Source organism: Vicugna pacos, chromosome 9 (genome assembly GCF_048564905.1).
Source record: "Vicugna pacos chromosome 9, VicPac4, whole genome shotgun sequence".
In the NCBI taxonomy this organism is placed as follows: domain Eukaryota; kingdom Metazoa; phylum Chordata; class Mammalia; order Artiodactyla; family Camelidae; genus Vicugna; species Vicugna pacos.
The window spans coordinates 40492923-40514238 of record NC_132995.1 but is presented as its reverse complement, the minus strand read 5'-3'; the positions used below and the strand labels follow the sequence as shown (position 1 = coordinate 40514238).

The 21316-nt window shown below is 50.6% G+C and overlaps 1 protein-coding gene across 3 annotated transcripts; it reads right to left on the bottom strand.

Annotated features, from left to right (window-relative positions):
* Positions 1 to 1595: 1595 nt before the first annotated feature.
* On the bottom strand, positions 1596 to 20260 carry SLC9A5 (solute carrier family 9 member A5). Of its 3 annotated transcripts, XM_006203687.2 has the most exons (16): positions 19843 to 20260; positions 16782 to 17084; positions 15113 to 15276; positions 14840 to 14918; positions 14373 to 14550; positions 13577 to 13797; positions 13158 to 13360; positions 12842 to 12931; positions 12680 to 12750; positions 11807 to 11936; positions 11239 to 11327; positions 10953 to 11079; positions 6961 to 7131; positions 6374 to 6443; positions 5584 to 5718; positions 1596 to 2933 (listed from the first exon to the last, which is right to left on the bottom strand). In XM_006203687.2, the coding sequence occupies exons 1-16, from the start codon at positions 20033 to 20035 to the stop codon at positions 2461 to 2463; spliced, it is 2697 nt and encodes an 898-aa protein (XP_006203749.2). In that variant the 5' UTR covers positions 20036 to 20260; the 3' UTR covers positions 1596 to 2460. The 3 variants fall into 3 exon arrangements, with proteins under 3 accessions (XP_006203749.2, XP_072823641.1, XP_072823642.1); XM_072967540.1 differs by lacking the exon at positions 16782 to 17084; XM_072967541.1 differs by lacking the exons at positions 5584 to 5718; positions 6374 to 6443; positions 6961 to 7131 and having other exon boundaries at positions 2576 to 2933.
* Positions 20261 to 21316: the final 1056 nt, after the last annotated feature.

Below are 21316 nucleotides of genomic sequence, written 5' to 3'. Positions count from 1 at the left end.
CCTACCAATCCTTCCTCCGTGGGGGTTTTCACCCATCCTCCACCTGGCACCAGCTACATGTGAGCTCCCTAACACACATCACTGCCCACACTCTCTGGGTCACAGTTCTCCCAAGCCAGCTCTCTGCCACCCCCAAAACTCATCAGGATGACCCACCCAAGCCTTTGTGTCCCTGGGTGGTCTCTCCCCAGCACATCGCCCACTGCTCCTTGCTTTTCATCATGTGTGCTCCAGGTGTCCTTTATTCGTGCTGCTCTTTCTACCTGGAATGCACCCACACAACTTCAGCTGTGTTGTCAGAGCTCTTACACACACACACACTCCTCCCAAAGCCCTTCCAGATCTCCTCAAAGCCCCACAATACTTTCCATCCTCTTTGCCTTGTAATATAAGACCAGTGATGATAAAAGTGTATGATCCCTTACCATGGGCCAGGCTCTATACTAGGTACTTCTCATTTTATCATATAATTCTGACCGCAGCCTTAAGAAATAAGTATGATTATTATCTCATTTTAGAGATAAAGACCCTGGGGCTCAAAGAGAGTATGTAACATACCTAAGATAACATAGCCAGTGAGTGACAGGTGGGACTTCTAGGTCTTTTCACTGCCAACTATAAGCAACGTAAGGGAAAAGCCTAAGTCACTCTTTCTTCACATCTTCCTGATGCATAACATAGAAGAAGTGTTTGTTGACTAAATTTGTAACCTTTGCAGTGTGTTGAGTCCTTCAGATCTATAAGGACAGAAAACTGGCTGGTAATTACCTTGGGACAGGCAGGGGGTGAGGCATGACTGCTGATGGGTACAGGATTTCTTTGGGGGATGATGAAAGTGTTCTAAACTTAGATTGTGGTGAGGGTTGCACAACTCAGTGAACATATTAAAAACCACTGAACTGTGTATTTTAAGTGGATAAATTTTATGGTACGTATGTTATGCTTCAGTGGATAGGTATGTTTTTAAAAATCCTCCAGCACAATAGGAATTGAATCTGAGTCAGCTGTTATTGGGGATTTATTGGGGTTTCTGGACCCCACGCCACCCAATTTGTATCGGAAACACTCAAGGTAACCAGCACCCTTGAGATTGTCCTCCTATCTTCCATGTGCAGACACTCTGTTCATATGTCCTACACCTGTCTCCAGGTGTTTAATGAAGGCTTATCCTGTCCCAGTGTGTGGTGGTTGCATCTTTGGACACCTTGGCACCTGACCTCTGAGGTGTCTTTCCCTGTAGGCCTTCCCCGTCTTGTGGATCCCCAGCTCTGTGACCCTGTACAATACAACGATCCCCTGGACTGCCACTGCAGGCCTCCTGTAAGGTGACATATTGGGAAGGTATGGGAGAGGAGGGAGGGAGGGCCACACGGCCTCATAGCCCTTCCCAGGACCCCTGCCCCTGCTCCATTGTCTATCCCAGAATCCCTGGGGCAGACAGTTAGAAGTTTCCATCTCCTTCACCAGATGCCCCTGTTGCCCCCTACTTCTACCCCTAGAACCCCCAGACACATGGACACAGGACACACATCCATTGGAGAAATGTTTAATGTATCTTACGTTCAAGGTACAAAAATACAAGACAGGTGCTAACCTCAGGAAAGTCACTTGCCTCCCAGTCAGCCCCCAGAGCAATGAAGCAGTGGCCCTGGAATACCTGGCTCCTTTCCTGTTTGGGAAATAACAAGATGATAATATGGGAGCCCAGAGGCTACCATCTACCCTCCTGAGAAAACTCAGACCCAAGGATCTGAAAGGTCCAGACTTGGACACAGAGCAGCAGATCCCAGAGTGACCCCAGCTGAGAAGCAGCCCTGATCTGAAGCTTGGCCCAGCCCTGTGGCCTTAGTCCTGGAAAAGAGGAACAGTTGCCTCAATTACTGGCAGCAAAGGGAAGGAGATAAAGCAAGAAGTAGAGACAGATTCCCAGTGCCCTAAACAAATTGGCTATGGGTAGCTGACCCAACAGGGCAGCATAGCCCAAGGTTCAGGCCTCCTGCACCTCCCACCCCAATCCCTCTGAGAACCAGCCCCTCACTGGTCCAGTGCCTTGGAGCCTTACCGCCAGGACACTGTCCTTGAGCTGGTGCTGGGGAATGGGTGGAGGGCAGGAAAGGCCAGCGTCAGCTGAGGAATGATGCCCTTGCTTTAGGGGTAGGAACAACTGCCTAGAGTGACCCAAAGAGGACCCACTGGGGAAGAGGCATCAGCTACCCACATCTCAGGGGCTAGGCCCTAGAAGCTCTGGACTGGGTCTTTTGCCAGGGTAAGGGCATTACTGAAAGGGAAGGTGGCAGGAGTTGGGAGCAGAGAGAACGGTGAAAAGGGTCCCTGTGAGGACCAGCCCCAAGGGAGCCCAGTTGCTACTTCAGTCCAGGCCCCCCATGTCAGGCTGAGTGGGCTCCTCTGCCCATTATGCAGGGAACACTTCCTATGGGGGCTCCTCCCTGGGTCCCTGGGCTACAGCCGGCCGCCTCTATTGAGCTGGATGCACCAATGGGAATTGGCCGTGCCTGGGCTAAGGTGAGTGTGGTCCCCATGTCCCATGAGGGGCTGCAGCTCCTGTCGCTGGGGGATGTCAGCGCTGCTTTCACTGCGAGAGCGGCCAGCCTTGGCCAGGCTCGGGGGAAAGGCAAAGCTAAGGCGTGGATCAGAAAGCAGGTTGAGAGGGGCTTGGGGCTCTTCAGCAGCCAGTGGGCAGGGAGGCAGGCGGGTCATAGTGGGGGCCTGGGTACAGGGCGGGGATGCCAGGCTCTCCAGGGATGAGATGCTCTGGTTCCAGCCTGTCTGCATGTCCACGGGTACAATCTTGGTGGTTTCTGAGGACACGTAGACTGCCAGGTCCCCCTGCCCACTCTTCCAGGGTAGCTCCTTCTCTGCACAGGTTGGGGAGGGGGGGATGATGCGTGGGCTTGGGCACACCTCAAGGCTCCCTGGAGACAGAGTACACATGCACTCATATCAACTCAATGGAATCCTTCTTAAGTATAAGCATGCTTTCATAAATAAGTTCATTTCACAGTTGCCATATTGCATCCATTTGTGCAATCATTTGATGCATGCTTGCCAAGGGGAAGCACCACAGCTGGTTTTGCTCCCTGTTGTGTCCCTAGCACCTAGCACAGCAGTTGCTCAACAAATACCCATTGAACAAATGAAAATAAAGCAAGAGAAAGCAGGAGCAAGGCAGCAAAAAACCCATCCACAATCAGCCCTCACCCAACTTGCAGTGCCAGTCTTAAACCACATCCTGCCAAGCCCCATCCCAGGGTGAGACAGCAGCAGGGTGAAGATTTCGAGTTTTGGCCACTGGGCTTCTTGCCTGAGCTCCCTTTGGTGAGACAGAGCTCAGGAGAGTGAGCTCACATGAACCTAAGAGGCCAAAGCTGTGCTGTGAAGGGGATGCCAATGCACAGGGACTGTGAGCCAAGAATCCTAGGACTGCTGGCAGCCAGGATGGAAGGCTCGACCGCTGCATTACAGGAAGTCTGAGGTTCTGAAAGAGGAAACCTGGAAAAGAGCAGCCCTCTGCCCACCTACAGCCACTTGCTCTCCAAAGTCAAGCTCCATGCCTTGCATATAATAGGTGTTTAGTATGTCTCTGCTCGTTGATAAAGTCCCAAGCAATCCAATAAACTTGACTGAGTACATTATGAAACCTATTGATGCTGTGATTGAGAGTGAAACCACCTCTTGAAAGACCTGGAATACTGTTTTAAATATTAACAAGAACAACAGCAACAAAAAACTAAAACAACAACAACAAAAACTTCAGTGTTCACCTTTAGAGGATGCTAAGGAACTAACTTACTGACCTGAAAACTGATAAATAAAAGGAAAAATTCAAGCATTTATCCATTCTTTCCTGTATAAAGTGTACCTCAAAGTAATTAAGCAATTGATGAGTTTTTTTTATAGCATTCCTGCTAATAAATTCACATAAAAAAATAGATGTATAAAATCACCATTTTGCAACCCCTAATGAAATGTTGGATCTGGCTGTGATCATCAATGACTGCTAACACCATCTGATGAAAAGCTGACAGGCAACTTGATAACAGATGGATCAGGCTAACAACAGCTGAAGGCAACAGTCAATGTCAGCCTCACAAAAAGACAACCAGATGGTGTGTGCTTCCTGATGTGGTACAATAGGAAGTAAAACATTACCACCTATCAGGTGTGCCTACCAAAAAATTTAAACTGAAACCTGATCTAGATTTAATAACTGGCTTAAGGGAAATATAAGGGACAGTGAAACACGTTAAATGATACTTTGGGGATGCAATCAGCAAAATGCAGACAAGGAAAGACTGGGACAAATAACCAGGTTATTTCAGTAAATACAGTGCAAGGAAGAAAAAGTAGATGGGGGGCCTGTAAATCAGGGTTTTTCAAATGACACTATTGACAGGTTGGAACAGATACTTTGTTGTGGGGGGCTGCCCTGTGCATTGTAGGATGTTCAGCAGCATCCCTGGCCTCTACCCATTCACTGCAAATGTACCTCTCTAGTTGAGAAAACAAAATGTCTCCAGACATTGCCAGTGTCTCCTGGGGGACCGGAATCACTCTACCACCACCCCCTTGAGAATCACTGCTATAGGTTAAAAGACACTTTTATCAACAGAATGCCCTGTGTGGGCCATGTCTGGATTTTTATTTGAACAAAACTACTATAAATAAAATATTAAGGCAATCAGGGAAATTTGAACACTGACCAGATATCTGATAACAAAGATTTTTAGAAATGATAATGGTACTATGGTTATATTTTTTTAAGACGATTTCTTAGCTTTTAAAGATACATGCTTAAGTATTTCTTGATAAAGTGATATGATATTTGAGATTTGCTTCAAAGGAACACAATGAAGAGAGGGGCATAGTGAGGGTATAGATGAAGTAAGATTGATTAGGAGTAGGTAATTATTGAAGCTGGGTAGTGGATAGATGGCAGTGTATTTTACTATTCTGTCTCTTGTATATTTTTAAATTTTGTATAATGAAATATTTTTTAAGACACTTCAGGGTGATTAAGCCAACTAGCAGTGATAGTCAGCATTATGAGTGGGTTATGTCTCTACATATGGAAACATACATGTTTTTTATCCACAGTAATGCCATTTTAATGAATTTAGACTCCTTCCCCAGGTCAGGCTGCCACCCTCACCAGGGGCTCCTACTTGAAGGCTGGAGTGCTGAGCATGGGTCACAACAGAGATAGATGTTAGGTTTGCTTGTCACCTCGAGTTTTTCACCAGAGTGTAAAGGGAGGTGGCACGGCAGTGAAAAGGCTCTGGAATCACATAGGTAAGGTTCAAATTCTGTTTCTGCTATGTGATGCTGGACAGGCCCCAAGTCCCTTTTCAAGCTCAGTTTCCCCATCTTGGTTGTCATGAGGGTTGATCAGATTATGTATGTCAGGTGTCTGACATAAAGGAGATGCTCAGGAAATACTGCTTGAATACATAAGCAAACAGGAAAAGGGACTGTCTGGAGTAGAGGCCATTAGTGAAGAGGGAGGAAGCTAACTGCACAGCTCCAGCTTGCTCCAGAAGGAGGTGGGCAGGAGGAAGCCATTACCTGAGACCTTGCCCTCTTGGAGAACCTCGCTGGTGGCCCGAGCCACAAAGATGATTCCCTCGTCGTCCTCCTTCTCTGTCTCCGAACTGTCACTCTCCTCCTCCTCCTCAGACTCCACGGTTAAGATCACAGCAGCTGGACAGGGATGAGAGCTAAGAGGGGGCGGCCAGCCCAGTAGCTGCCTCTTGGTACTGCACAACCCCAGGCCAGACCCTGTCCACCCAGGCAGAGCCCATAGTTGTCCAAAGCACCTGCTTTGTCCTAAAGCTATCTCAGCACTGGCCTATGGGGTTGGGAGCTTGAGGAGAAAGGGATGTGGGGCTGCAGAGCCAAAGGAGGCAACAAGGAAAGCCAGGTTCTCAGAGGAAGCCATAAGGGAAATAAATCACTTTCCAGCTCCCTTCTCAGCCCCAGATCCCATCACCAGCTGGAAGGCCCATCAGTGTGCAGCTTGTCCAAATTCCTGGTTTTAAAGACAGGGACGCTGGGCCCTAGCATCCACCCATCCCTTAAGGCCCAGACCAGGCTGCCCCTTTATGGCACCTTCTCCAAGTTCTCAGGGCCTGTAACCTGTACTTAGCTATCAGATGCCTCCAGTCACAAATGTCTTATAACTGTTGAGAACATGTCCAGCTTTGAAGTCAAGTGTACCCATCTCATCCCTGAGGGGAAGAGCCCCAGCTCATGGCACTGAATGCCACACAGAGGAGGTCCTTCAGTCTTCTGGTGATGGGCCTCTGGCCTTTTCCTCCCCGTTCCATTCTCTGCCCTACCCCCACTCCCTGCTTGCCTGTGTCCTGGAAGCCCAGGTCTCGAGGAGGTTTCCCATTTGTAGCCTCAGTGTTAGCCACACCATCCTTCTGAGGACCAAGAAAAAAACTCTAAGCCTCTGGTCCAGGCTCCAAACCCCAACCCTCTCATCTGGTAGGGTCAACAGGAAGACAGATCTTCCTGACACAGCAGGGAAGGGAATCTGTGTCGATCCCAGTGGTTCTACCATCCCTTGATCCCTCAGGCAAGTCCGATGTGTTCCAACAAAGTCTCTCAGTACATCAGCCTGGGCTGAATAAGGAGCTCATGGGAGTCCCCCCAACAAGGGATCTGCCTTTCTCTTGCTCAGTTCACCCCTGGTAGGTGGTCTTGCTGCCTCCCAGCAGGTGATTGCATGGCCAGGAGCCTGATCTCCCTCTGAAGGCCTTACCTTCCCCTTCTGGGGCTCCAGGAAGATGCAAAAGGGAACCCAAACTGCTGCAGCCCCCAAGTCCCTGAGAATTATCCATTAGGGGAACCCGCAGGCTGGATTCCAACACTTGGGAGCTCAAAACTGTGTGTCGTCAGCCTACAGCCACAAACGGGAGTCCCAGAGAAAGCACATGCCTTTTTGCGGCTGGCCTTGCGGGGTCGTGGCTTGCTCTTGGTGAAGCAGATGTTGTGCTTGGTGGACTTAAAGGACTCCAGCCGCCGCTTCATGTTCTGCTGGAAAACCTCCTTGTCCTGGCGCTCCTGCGCATCCTCCGAGATGAAGTGGCGGCTGCAGCTGGCTTTGTACTGCCAATGACAGCCCCGCCCTGCCATGAGGCTGGGTGCCGTGGCCTCCCACAGGAACCCCAGACCACAGTCCCATGTCCACCATAGGCCTTTCCAGAACTAGCCATGGATTACACAAAACAAATAGTACAATAGGGACCCAGCAATACTCCATTCTCAGTTCACTGGGGAGAAACTTTCCTTTATGTCAGAACTTAGTCCCCAAATTTGACTTTCCTTATCCCCTACTGCCCACTCCCAGTTCTCTCTGACACAGGGTCCCCTGTGTCTTGTCCCTTGGGGCTATTATGAGACCAAGGAGGGCATTTCCTTCTTTGCACCTCTGTTTATCTGAGCCTGGCCCATTTGCCTCCTTTTAGCTACACAGGACTCTGTCCAGGTGGAACTCTCAAGCTAGCCATTTCAGCAACCACCACCCTGACTCCTCGGGCTGCACTTTAAACTTCCATGACTATCTCTCCTGACACCCTGGGCCCTCTTGGTCCAACAACTACCTGTGCCCAATTCAGGACCATCCCATCACCTGCTCCTTCCAACTCTTTCTCATAAAGATCAAGCCCACTACACACTCACCTAGACTGTCTCCACCTCTGCCCTTGGCTGCTTAGCAACCTTTTCATTACCTAATGGTAATCCCCCAAAGTACTGCCCGCATGTTCCAAATCATCTTGTTCTGCCTCACATCCCCAATCTGGTCCCTTTCCTTTACCTCATATTTTCTGCTTCCCTGAACCAGATCTAAGCACTCCCTTCAAGTCTCTTCCCATCTGCTCTCTATACACTCACCAGAGGTGCCGCTCTCTCCTGGTGCAGGGGCCCAGCTCCTTCACAAGGCCCCTCACTCCCTAACCCCAGTCTCCTCTTTGCTCAGCTCACTCCTTCCTGCCTCCATCAATTCCCTGCGCCTTCCTCCCTCCTGTTCCTCCACTCTCCTCTACCTTCAATCCCTCCCTCACCACTGGGCCCTTCCCTCTGCTTTTAAGCATGCTCCTGTCCTTACCTCCTTGAAGAAGGCCTTTCCGTTGACACCATTGCCACCCTTTTGCTGCCAAACTTTTACACTTACGTTCTGATGCTTTCCCTAATACTTATTACTTCCTTAAGTATCAGAAATACAACTCCAGGGTCCGCAACTCTTCGGAGCTGCCTTCTCCCTGGTCATCAGTACCAGAGTCTCTGGTTAGGCGCTGGCCTGACCTCTGTGCAGCATCCAACCCTCCTTCCACACCAGGCCTCCAAGACACCATCTGCTTCTGCCCCTCCGAGGGCTCTTCTCTGTCCTTCGCTGGCTCCCCTTCCTTTACTTCCATGTGCATTCCTCAGTATTGTTATTGCCTTCCCCCGCCCCAAATGCTCTCCCCAGTTAATGTATCCACTCTCTCAGTGTCAGCTAGCCCCGTGATATATCTCTGGTTCCCAAACACCAGCCATCAGACTAGCTGCATTTGAATTCCCTGGGGGGACTCAATGAGAGCAGATTCCTAGCCCCATTCCACAGTACAGAATCTCCAGGAGGCCAAGCCAGGAATATGTATTCTAGCAAGCTCCCCAGAAAATTCCAGGTGATTCCAAAGGTGAGGAAACCTCTAATATAGATTGCTTCCAAATCTTTATCTCCAGCCCTTATCTGTCTCTTAAACTATAATCTTAGGTTTCTAACTACATACTAGACACTTCTGTCTCTCTCTAATGATATTTCTGTGGAGAACATGAGGAATTATGGATTGTGTTCTGGCATAACTAAGTGGATTCAGAACTGGTTGAGCAACCATACCCCAAAAATGCTTGATCCATGTCAGTCTGGAGGAAAGTCTTTAGTAGCATGCCACAGGTCTCTGTCCTCAGCTCTATCCTGTTCAACAGTTCTGTGTTGATTTGGATGAATACAAAGTTAACAGGCTTAGCAGAGTTTTACATGATGTGAATCTGAGGAGATATTTGGTGGCAGACATGGGATCTAAACGATGGAATGATGGGCTAAATCAAATAAGATGACATTTAACAGGGATAGGCACAATCTTATTCCAGTTGTTTTTTTTTTTTAATTGACTATACAAGAACTGGTCGGGCTGAACCCATTGACCAATGTTATACACACATATCCACAGACATCCAATCATTCTGTACTTCCTGATGTGATACAATAAGAATACATGGTACACCTATCGAATGTAATGTTCCTGAATCCAACCAGGTCTCTAGATTTAACTACCAGGAAATACAGGGTATAGAGGGACATGTTAACCACTACCCCAGAATACAATCAGCAAAATCTATAAAATGGGAAATCCTTTGAGACAAAGTATCCAGTTTCTTCAACAAATAAGAAGAGGGGAAAAAAAGGAAGAAGAAACTACTGTAGATTTTTTTTAAAATAAAGAGACATATTTACTAAATGCAAAGTGTGGACTTTATTTGGATCCTGATTTGAACAAACCAGCTGGAAAAAGATAATTATTGAACACTGGCTGGACATTTGAAGTGAGAGAATTAGTGTTATTTGTTGTAAGTGATAATGGTACTATGGTTTTGGTTTGTTTTAAGAATTCTTGAAACTTAAGAGATACATACAGAAATATCTAGAGAATATACGGTATCTGGAGTTTGCTTTAGGATAATAGAATGTAGATGGGGTGTGGTGGGGGAACAGAATGTAACACATTTGACCATGCATTGGTATTTTTTGGAGCTGAGTGATGGTTAAATGAGAGTTATTTTATTCTCTCTAGTTTTGTGAATGACTGAAATTTTCCATAAGAGAAAAAGTAAACAAAACCAAAAAACAACAAAAACCCCAACAGGCTGGATGAGACATGGTTTCACAGTCATTAACTGAGGAAGACACAGGGTTTGCCTGATTGTAAGGACAATGTGGGGCTTCAAGGTGGTGAGCTAGACCTGGAGGGACTCTGGGCTGTGGAAGAGCATGGCAAGTTCCAGAACTAGGAAGGTGAGACAGCCCCTGTGCCCTGCCCTGGCCAACCACAGCCGGAGCAGCAGCTTCCATTCTGGGCCTTATTTCTAATGACCAAAGAAGACATACCAGGGACAGGAGCTTCTGGCCTGAGGGCAAGAAAGCCTGTGTGGAAGAGAGCTGTTTTGACACCTTTGAAGACTTACTCTGCAGAGCTGCAGAGGGTCAGATCAGGACCAGTGGGAGCAAATTAAAAAGACCAATTCTGTCTCAGCAGTAGAAACAGCCTTGACTGTTAAGGCGGCCAGGAATAGGAACAGCTGGCTTCTCATTTCAGAAAGGTTCAAGGTAATGGCATGCTGCCCCCTCGTGGGGTTGCAACAGATTCCCTCCTGCATAGGCTAAGCCTTTCCAACCCCACAGCTTCATGACCTCCATTGGACTAACTCATGTTACCTACAGCAGATGTCTGCCTCCCCCAAGTCAGGCTGGTCCCAGAGGCTTCCTCAGCACTCCTGCTTCTCTCTGTGACCCCATCGAGCCCTGTGTACTCTATCTCCTACTCTCTCCTTCCCGGCCAATCATGCAGTCGTTTGTGCTCCTCTCCCTTCCAACCACCCAGCTCTAATCCACAGTGTTTCACTCCAGGTTCCCAAGTGCCGCTCCCAGCCTCTCAACTCACCCTCTCCAATTTGATCTGCACTCTGCTACCAGAGAAGACATCCTCAAACAGCTAAACCTTTCTCCAAAAAAGCTAAAGGTTATTACAAACAAGATGAAGCCCACACTCTTCAGTTGGGCATCCATAGCTCTCCACAAGCTGGTGCCAGCTGCCTCTTGAGCCTTCAGTCATGGCCTTCCCAGACCACGCTCCCCCTCAGAACTCTTATGTCCTGCCTGCTCTCACCCTGCGGCGAGGTTTGTAGAGGCCTCCACAGAGCAGATGGTGCATCACAGCATCCTCACGGTCGCGGCCACTACGTACTGTGTCAATCACCTGCAGATCTAGACACGCTCCGCTGCCGCTTTCCCTCCTGCAGGAAGCAGGGAACACATGCTGGGGAGGGGTCAGGAGGCCCAGGCCAGGGGAAGGGCAGAAGCAAAGGTACTCACAAATTTTCCCCAGAAGGGATTCAGAGAGAAGGCTCAATAGAGAAGAGCTTGAGAAAGGGGAAGAGGGCTCAAGGACTTACAGCAGGTTGGTGACAGAGGTCTCTGCCACAGAATTGCGGCTGGGCATAGAGGGCAGAGTGAGCCGGGTGGAGGACAAGACGTGGCCTCCCTGCAGGGGCCAAGACAAAGGTCAGATGCAGTCAGGTGGAGGGTGGCCCAGACAGTCAGAGGGTAATAAAAAGAATAACAATGGTTAACACACTTTGCTCTTTTGATGTCCCAGGTACTGTGCTAGGCACTTGATATACTGAATCTATAAACTGTGACATAGGTACCCTTATTCCTGCTTTCTTACAGTGAAGAAACTGAGGCTCAGAGAAGATAAGTGACTTACCCAAGGCCACAAGCCTGTGAGTGATAAGAATTGAACCACATTAGCTGACTCCAAAGTCCAGCTGTTTCCCACCTTTCTGGACTGCCTGCCAGACTCTGAACATCAGCATCAGACCAGGCTGGTTCTTGCCGCTGGCACTTCACAAGACCATGGCATCTGCTGGGAATTCCCAGCTCCCCACTCGGACCTGCCTGCTTGTTGCCCCTTCCTGCCCTGACAGTCACCTGCCCACCCACCACTGGCTGCCGGCCCACCTGGTCCACGAAGCTGATGGCATCCCGGATGTTGAGTCTGTAGTACACATCCCAGATCTGGTCCCGGATGCGGTAGGCTGACCGCCGCATCAACAGCTGACTCAGGTACTTCTTGTCAAACTGCTCCCACCTACAGAGGATGCCAGGCCCGGTCCTGAGTACCATCCCCAAGGCCTGGCCAGCTAGCCCTTCTTCAGATGTGGCAGAGGCACTGCCAGTGCCAGCCTAGGTCTCTTGGCATGGACATGAGTCAAGGAGAATTTCAAAGCTAGTCTCTGCCCTTAAGGAATTCCCAGTGTTGTGGGAAACCCTGACATTAGTGAAGTTACTACATATAACTGTAAAATTATAACCATAACAAGAACTGCAGTGGATAATTATAGAGTATGATAGGGATTTATCCTAGTCAGGGAGGCCTCCCGAAAGACTTGATGCCTGTGGTAAGATCTGAAGGATGAACAGAGGTTAAGTAGGTGAGATGGAGGCGAGAAAACGTTCAAGTAGAAAGAACATGTGTAAAGGTCCTGGTTGCTAGGGCAGCGGGGTCCTGGTGGGTCCTGAGTTTTCAGAACAGGGTTCATGTCATTAGCAGGCAGATAATCAGAGACACAGCTGAGCAAAGTGCAGCTGGAGTCCAGCAGATGCTAGACCACGCAGGCCAGGGCTGGGCAGGCCTCCCTTGGGAGCCATGTCTTAGCCTGAGAGGACTGGGACTGGGACGTCAGTACTGCCAGTACTGCCTGAAGGGCTTCAGGAAGAGGTCACCCAGCCTGAGCCTGGCTGTCTCCCTTCTCAGAAGTGTGGCACATCCCCCATGCTGCCCTAGCTGGTGGGGCTGCTGCTGCTGAAGGAGCCTCGGGGCAGCTCCCTCACCTGTCCCTCCAGTAGTGATAGCCATGGTGCCCCACAACGTCCTCCACTGCAGCCAGAATGTGGTCAAAAGTCTAGAAGGGGGTGGGTAGGGGGACCGGATCAGGACTCTGCTCATAATAGGAGAAGGGAGAGAGGGACAGGTGGAGGGATGGGGTTACCCACGTGCTCATGCAGTTCCTGGTTCAGGGTGGGTTTATAATGCTCGCTCCTCTTCACCTTCAACCACTTGACCAGTGGCTTGATGGTCAGGCCCTACAGACAGGCAACCAGTGAGCCCTCTCCTGTCCAGTTCCCTGCCGCCTTTCTTCTCCCCATAATTAGGCTTCAGCTTGTCTTTCCCCACCTCACTGCACTCAAGGTCCAGGAAGTCAGGCCTCTGCATCTCCCGATAGGAAGAGGAGCCCCTCTCCCAGAGGCGCCAAGCCTCCCCCAGGGCCTGCCAGACCCTCTCCCCATCCAGCCTTGTGGGTGCTCCCACCTGCACGATGACTGTGAAGAAGACCACCACAATAGTGGTGGCCACAAAATAGTCCTTGGCAGGGACTTTGGTCCTGTCCAGGAGGATGACGAGAGCGAAGGCCACAGCCCCCCGCAGGCCCCCATAGGACATCACCACCTGGTCAATCTTGTCCAAAGGGACCAGCCGGAACTGATTCAGCACCCACGTCTGCATGACTACGCCTACAGCAGGAAGGAGGCCAGTGGGAGCAGGGCTTTGGGAGCAGAGGGCACTGGGAGTGGGCAGCACCAAGTATCTGGGCTGAAGTCTGATGGGGCTGGGAGGGGTGAGCAACAAGGGGAGGCTTAGGAATTGATAAGGATGGGGACTCAGATTGGGAGGTGAGCTGGGAGGGTGGGCAGGAAGGAGGCTGAGAAAGCAGAACATGCCAGCAATACCCAGGGCTCGGAAGAACAGGATGAAGAAGAGGGTGCCCAGCACCAGCCCAGAGTCCCAGGCCCACTTAGAAGAGTCCACGGCTGAGATGCCAAGCAGCATGAAAATGATGGTCTCAGCACAGCTGGCTAGGGTCTTCATTGTGTACTTGACAGCAGTGCGGGACTTATGGGAGATGTTGGCTTCCACATACTTCTTACAGCCCAGGCCACACACAGTCACCCTGGGAGAGGAATGGAGAGTCAGGGCAGGTGAGGAGGGTCACAGGAAGCACAGCCTCTGGGATTTGAGCATGCACAGGAGAGGGTGTTGCCCATCACAGGATGTCACATTCTCAGAGCTGAAGCCCAGGGAGGCATGGAGACTGTCCAAGGATAGGAAGTAGTGGTCCTGGGATAAAAGAGTCCGAATCTCCAGGCTTCCCACTCGGTGCCTCCTGGAGGGGAAGACGGGAGAAACATACTCTGACTAGCACACTGTCTGAGGCACCTTTTGGAGTTCTGTGACCACCAGAGCCAGTGACATCAGGCCTTGAAGTCCACTTCTAGCTCAGCCCAAACCCAGAAAGCATTTCAGACAGAGGAAGATTGGGTTCTGGGGTGCCCAGGACAGGTCTAGAGGCAGGCCCTAGAAAGTTACCTGAGGTTTAGTTTCTCCCCAGGGAAGTTTGAAGCTTCCACTGCCACAAAGGTTCAGGGAAACCTATGAACTCCTCAGGGTCCTGCTTGGTCCATGTGAGGGGCAACCATCTCCAGTGCCCCCTCCCAGCTGCCTGTCTGCAAGGGGCCCAGGACTCACGCAAGAATGGCGGAGAGCGAGGCCATTTCAGCAGTGAGGTAGGCTGCGTAGGCGAGGAGGAAGACCAGCAGCGGCTCGATGATGCGGACCCGCTTGGTGAAGCGTGTGGTCAGGGCCAGGAGGAAGGCAAAGACTAAGCCCACGGCTGCCCCGCCCAGACTGACCACAAACAAGGAGGCTGGGGGAGGAGTGGGTTGTCAGCATGACCCTTGAGCCAGACCCTATCCGGCCTGACAAGACTGCTGCCTGGCAGAGAGTGGAGGATGATGCCCACTGCGCTCCCCAGGGGTCAGGATCCCGGGAAAGCCCTCTTTCTCAGGTTCTCAGGGCCCTATTTCTCCATAGGGAAGGGAAGGGAATGAGGCAACCCCAAGCAGCGTCCTCTGTCTTGACATGGTGGGGGCAGGGGCTCAGCAACCCAGGGGAGGCAGACCTCCAGTGCCCTCCGGAAGAGGGGAGATACTGACCGACTCCCTTCAGGTAGTCAGTGGCCTGCACGTTGGCAGAGCCCATCTCCACGAAGGAGTTGCAGACCTTGTACAGCACCTGAGTGAGAAGAGGAGCATCAGGAGTAAGGGGGAGGGGGAAAGGCAGCAATGGGGACTGCTGGGAGAGGGGGAAAGTGGAGACCATATTTCTTCCCCAGAGGGCCCAGGGAAGGGGCTGAGCCTGCTCAGATACCCAACTGGTCAGAGCACAGCGGCCTGGGGTCAGGGAATGGCAGCCAGCTGAACACTCACCACGGTGACCGCATCATTAAGCAGAGACTCGCCAAAGACGATGATAAAGAGAGTCTCATTGACATGCACCTCCTCGAAGACAGCCAGCACCGCCACGGGGTCCACTGCTGAGATGAGGCTCCCGAACAGCAGGAAATCCAGCAAGCCAGCCTGCACTCTAGGGGCTTTTGAGGGACAGATTGGGGACAGCAAATGGTGAGGTACTGAGTCACCTACAGCATTTTCTGTGACAAGCCCAGACTCCACCCACACTGTTAAATCAAGGATACTCAGAGAGGACTTGGGAAGGTGAAGAGAGCATCAGCCTGCAGGTCAGGAGACTTGAGCCTAAGGCCTGGCTTTGCCACTTACTAGCTCTGTGGTGTTGGTGCTGTCATTGCCGCATGACTTCTCATAGGCCTCCTCATCTGCCTACCTCACAAGATTGCTGCAAAAATTAATCCAGGAGATGGCTAAGAAAGCCATGAAACCTGGAAAACTAAGGTGGCACTGACAATAAAAACTGCAGCAACAGTAATAATAACCACCAGCAGGTGGAAATTGGCTGTTGACTTGCTTTTTGGAGGAGAAAAAAAGCAAGTGCTTTCTCCCACACCTGTGGTTCTCAGCCTAAGGGATGTGACACACAAGTCTCAGCAGGAGGGGGGGGGGTTCTCCACCTATGAGGGCTGAATATAGTATGAAAAGCACCCACTACAGTTGGGACTTGAACATGTCATGTAATCTCTGTGAACCTCAGTTTCCTCATGTATATACTGGGGATAATAACAGTGTCTACCTCAGAAAGTTCTTTATTTAGCCAGTGCCTAACACATAGTAAGCACTGAATAGATATTACCTATTATTAGACTATTATTATGGTCTGATGTCCCCCCTTCCCTTTCTGCCCCAAAGAGTTCGCTCACACATTAGGAAAACCAGGTTAGAGTCCCCAAGTGGAAGTTGCAGACCTCCCCTTGCACCTTGGGAAAAAGTCTAAATTATCAGCATTCAGGGTTGAATAGATCTTGGGGCTAGGAAATGAGGAAGAAGGGAGCAGAACAGGGCAGCCTGAAAGCAAAGAGCCTCAGTAAAACAGACCTCTCCTGCTAACCTTGAACCTGATGTCAAATGAGTTTAAGAGCTTCTATTTCCTCATTCATTAAATGGGACAAATTATACCCTAACAGGGTTGCTATGAAGAGTCAATGGGTTGAGTAAAGAGAGAACACCCAATGTAGTATCTTGCATCCTGTGGATGTATAATATGTATTTATTAAAAATAATAATAAAAACAGAAAACCATCTTGACATGGCCTGGGCAGAGCCCTCACAGAAATGATGAGCTGTGCCTCAGGGGAGCCAGACTGGCAAGTGGCAGTGTGGTAGTAGAGGGCAGGAGGCAACTGAATAGTAATGCAGGCCTCCCAGCCTTGGCAGCCCACACACAGCTGGGAGCCAGGCCTATTCAGCTGTCATCTGCAGAAGCCCAAACTCAACTAGCAAGAACCTAAATGAAGGCTGAAGGCCCATCTGGAGCAATGCCTCGCACTCCAGGTGGGAGGGACCTGAGATGGAGCTCTCAGGGCATGGCTCTTGTCAACACGGGCTCTTCAGAGCTGGATAAGGGAGCTGAGTGATGAGTCTGACAAAGCCTCCCTCTGCCAGTCCAGGTCTTAGGGTCACTCACCCACAAGTCCAGCCTGCTGCAGGCCCCAGAGGGCAGTGCCTGTTGTGAAGGTATTCCAGAGTGTGCCCACCACAGCATAGGTGAGGATGGCGCCCAGGTTGTCAAAGAACAGCCGGCTAGGCATGAAATAGCCTGAGTCGAGCACGATAGGAGGCAGCAAGAAGAGGAAGAAGGTGCCTGGCTCCAGCTGGTACTCAGCTTTCTTGGCCACAGCCAAAACAATGCCCCCAAGCACCAGTCCGAGCAAAATCAGCAGGCAGCTCTCAGGGACCAGAGACGTCACCTTCCGAGACAAGTGAAACACTACAATGCAAGAGGGCAGGAGGTATCAGCTTATAGGACAGACACGGGGGGACACACACACAGACACACACACACACACATACACACACACACACACTGGCCTAATACCTCCCAGTCTTAGAAGGTTATTCAAGGTGTGGACCCCTGCAGGACGCTAGAATCTCCAACCTCCAGCACTACAAACCCTCCACTGCAGCCAAGGTTGTCTGTTTCTTAGTGTTCTGCCATGGCAATCTAGGCCTTTGCTTATTTTTTCCACTTCCGCAAATGCCTTCTACACTCATCCTCAAGAGACCTCACCTTTCTCTGATCTCCCTTATCCACAGCCATTATTTTAACCTCAGCAAGTGCCTGGTATGTTTTTATGCATAACATAGCTATAAAAATCAGAGCTTCTGGAATCAGGCTGCCTAGGTTCAAAGCCCATCTCCTCCATTTACTAGTTCTGTGACCTTGGAGCAAATAACTTCACCTCTTTGACTTTCAGTTTTCACATCAGTAAAATGGGGATAAAAACAGTAATCTCATAGGATTGTTGTGAAGTTTAAGAAGGACAATCTACTCAGAAGCACTTAGCCCAGTGCTTTATAGTAAGTAGTCAATAAATGTTAGCTATTATTATATTATTGTGTCCTACCTCCCTAGCTAGACCATAATGTATATTATAGGAGCACTGTAGACGTCATAGCCCAGTGTGCTTTTCATTATATTGGCTCACTAAGGATACAGTAGTTTAAAAAGCATCAGGTTTAACAGTCAGAAGATTCCGGTTCTCCTTCTGGCTCCTTTGCTTCCTAATTGTGTGATCTCAGGCAAATTATTTAATGTACCTGAACTTCAATTTCTTCTCCTGTATTATGGGAAAAATACCCCTCACCAGGGTGAGAATAAAATGATGTAGTGTGAATGTGCCTAGCAGAATGTCACACACATAGTAGGATCTCAGCAAATGTTAATTCAGTATGACTCTGGGGGAAAATAATAACAGATCTGTGCCTAGAAAAGGAGATATGAAATGGTTTTCTAGCACTATTGCCACTCCTACCTTTGCCCCCTAACATAAACTCTTAGCTTTCCCTGAGGCCCTAAGACCAGAGTGAGCACCTCTCCCCAAACAATCCTTGGAGTAGTGGGTAGTGGGGGAAGCCTCAGTGTTAGGCTGTGAGAGACCCAGTGCCAAGAAGGTGCCCTTTGGAAGCTGTACCAAATGCCTGGCACATGGTGGGATCTGCACACGGTGGGATCTACATAAATATTTGTTGAATAAAAGAAGAAAAAAAAATCTAGCAGTGATGCTGGGGGAAAGTATCTCTGAACACTCTGCATATCTTCTCCCCCATCCCAATGATTTTTTTTTTTTGATAAGAAAAGACTCTTCTACATCCATAGGAGCTGTCATCCAAGTTAGAAAAAGCACTATGATTTATAGGGGAAACTACAAATCATTGCTTTAAAGCCTAAACAAGACAGGAACTCTCCAACTCACAGACTTCTCAGCAAACCCAATTCTTAGCTCCCAAATCTGAGGTTCCTCTCACTTTGCTCTTATTGCTATCAGGCCCTAAGATGAGCTCAGTCATAGCTCTCCCCACACTCATCGTCCCCCTCTCCTCACCTTTAGGGACCCTTTTCCATCCTTATCACCAGAGCATGCATCAGCCCCAACACTGCAATCCAAACCCTTCACAAAAGCCTGTTCTCTGACAGAACCAGGCTTCCTGAAAACATTTCAAGCCCCATTTTCCATTTTTAATGGGCTGCCACAGCAGAATGGAGAGTTCCTCTTCCTTCCCAACACCCCCTCCCCCCAGCTGTGTCGCTGGAAGAAGTGGGGGGCAAATTCTAGGCTAAGTGATTCCTACATGAAGACTGTATTGGTGAGATGAGTACAGGCTGTGCCAGCATAGATGGAGAGTGAGTGGCAATGCTCAGCTATAATTAGTCACCCCCACAGCAGAGCCTGCACAACAGGGAGAGGGAGGAGGGTCTCTGGTGGGAGGAGGGACCACTGGATGCTCAGAAATGGGGAAGAAGGGGCAGAGGCAAGGAAAAGCAATTCTATTCAAGGAAAGGAGTCTGAAGCACAACCTTCAATATTGTGTAGATTAAAGGAGGTTGGATGTACGAAAGCATCTAGTGCAGACAGCACATATTAAGGCCCCAATAAATGGAAGTTTCTTATACCTTGAAATGGGAAGGAGGTAGACCTGAATTGGGGTGGGGGGCACAGCTATATACAAGAAGAGGACATGTTTAGAGAGGCAGAGGGGAACTTTAGAGGAAAAGTGGTAGTTCAGTATCCCAAGAGAACGGACACTTGGACATGGTCTCCAAGAAAGGCTACTTCCTCAGGACCAGGATGCCTGGGTTTACCAGAGAACACCATGCCCTCAATGGCTGCACACGTCTTCACTGCTGACAGAGGCTTTTAGGAGCCTGGGGAATGGTGGAGGAGAGGCTAGATCAAAGGGCTTACTGCAAGGAGAAGAGGGGAGAGAAGGGGGCAAAGGAGTCTAGGGATGGGTCTGGCAGAGCTGGGGCAGCGCTTCGAGAAGGCAAATCTTCAGGGCTTCCATACGAGAAGGGGAGAAGGGAGATCCACAGTAGGCGGCGCAGGAACAGTGTAAGAGCCCGGATTTGTGGAATCCGCACCTAAGTCAGAGCACTCTGCAAAAAGACTGCCCGGATCTAGGGACTAGAGGCTGGGGGCAGGTCCGCTGGCGGTCGCCGGCCCTAGCGCACGCACACACGCACTCACCGATTTTGGCCAGGCTGGCCACCAGGATCCACAGGGCTACCAGGTAGGGTGCCTCCACCTCGTGCCACTGCCAGCGGAAGAGCGCCAACCCTGGTGGAGGCTCACCCGGCGACCCCGGCTCCCAGGTGGGCTCTTCGGTAGTTCCCGCCCCCGCTAGGGGCAGCCAGAGCAGCGGCAGTGCGGCGCGCAGCATCCTGCCGCCTGCCTAGCCGCCCTCCCGGCACCGCACGGCCGCCGGCTCGGCGTCGCCGCCGCCGCCGCCGCCTACCGCCGCCCCCGCGTCACGGGCACGTGGGGCCCGCTACCCCCAATCCCGACTCCGAGACCCTGCCCCGGGCGTCTGTAGTCTGGACGCCCGGTCCTCCGCTCTAAACCAGTCTCGACTCTGGAAATTCCCGAGTGCAGCCTTCCCCCAAGTCCTGCAACCTATTCTTTCAAGTCCGCTCCCCCAAACCTTCCCCGACTGGGATTCAGAGATGTGAGAGGCCACAATCCTCCAGGGGCACCAATGCGTCCCACCCGCCAGAGGTGGCAGTCAGCCGCGGGAATGCTGGGGGTCCAGGGGGCGGAGTCCAGCAGGGAGGGGCGCGGCCCCGCCACCGCGAATGCAGCGGGCAACCAGGAGCTGGCCCCGGCGCTGCCGGGAGCAGACTGCAGGCGGCAGTGCGCCGCCGCTCTCCGCGAGGCTCTCTGGAGCCTGAGACCCCCTCGGGCCCCAGCTTAGACCAGAGCTGCGCACGCGCAATGAGCCCTTTTAGAAAGCCGTGAGACAACTGTCCCTATCGTCGCCAGAAACCGCAAGGCCCAGTTCATTCCAGGCTGAGGTGGCTGTTCCTCTTCATCTACCGAACCGAGGGGGCACTTGCCCTCCCTTTCCCTTAAACTATAGTGAAGTCTTTTCACGTTTTCCATGAGACTCAACGAAAGGAATGTTTCTTCTTCCCTAAACCGTGGTAACCCCAGCAAATCGATTCCCTTCAAATTAAGACGGATCCTCCCAACTTTTTCCCCAAACCTGAGGGGGCATTCGGTTTATCTGTCCCCAAACTGGGGAGGCCCGTTTCCACTTTTCATTGAAGCTGAGGGGCAACCCACCCCAGTTCTTCCCCAAAACTGCAGTTAACATTTTCTACCTCCTCCTTCAAACTGAGTTATCCCATCCTTTTCCCAGAATGAGGAACACCCGCCTCTCTAACTAGAGGTAAATGATCCCACTTCTTCAAGTTAAATGTAATATGTTTTTACTTCTTGCGCCAAACTGAAAGGGACCCATCTCCCTCCTTTCCCCAAAAGAGGGAAGCCTATCCACTTCATCCACTCAAGGAATCAGGACATTCTCGTCCTAAACTAAGGGGGACCTGGCTGGCCACTATCTGAAGAAACTTAACACCCTGCCTTGCCCTAACAATCCCTCAGGAGAGCGCAGCCTAACCGCCCCTAAACACGAAGAAAGCCTCCCCGCCCTCTGCGCGTT

Coding starts and splice junctions, on each gene's coding strand:
- SLC9A5 (XM_006203687.2), bottom strand. CDS start 20,035: ATGCTGCGCGCCGCACTGCCGCTGCTCTGGCTGCCCCTAGCGGGGGCG. Junction 17,085..19,842: donor GGCCAGCCTGGCCAAAATCG/GTGAGTGCGTGT, acceptor CTTGCATTGTAG/TGTTTCACTTGTCTCGGAAG. Junction 11,328..11,806: donor CCATCAGCTTCGTGGACCAG/GTGGGCCGGCAG, acceptor TGGCCCCTGCAG/GGAGGCCACGTCTTGTCCTC.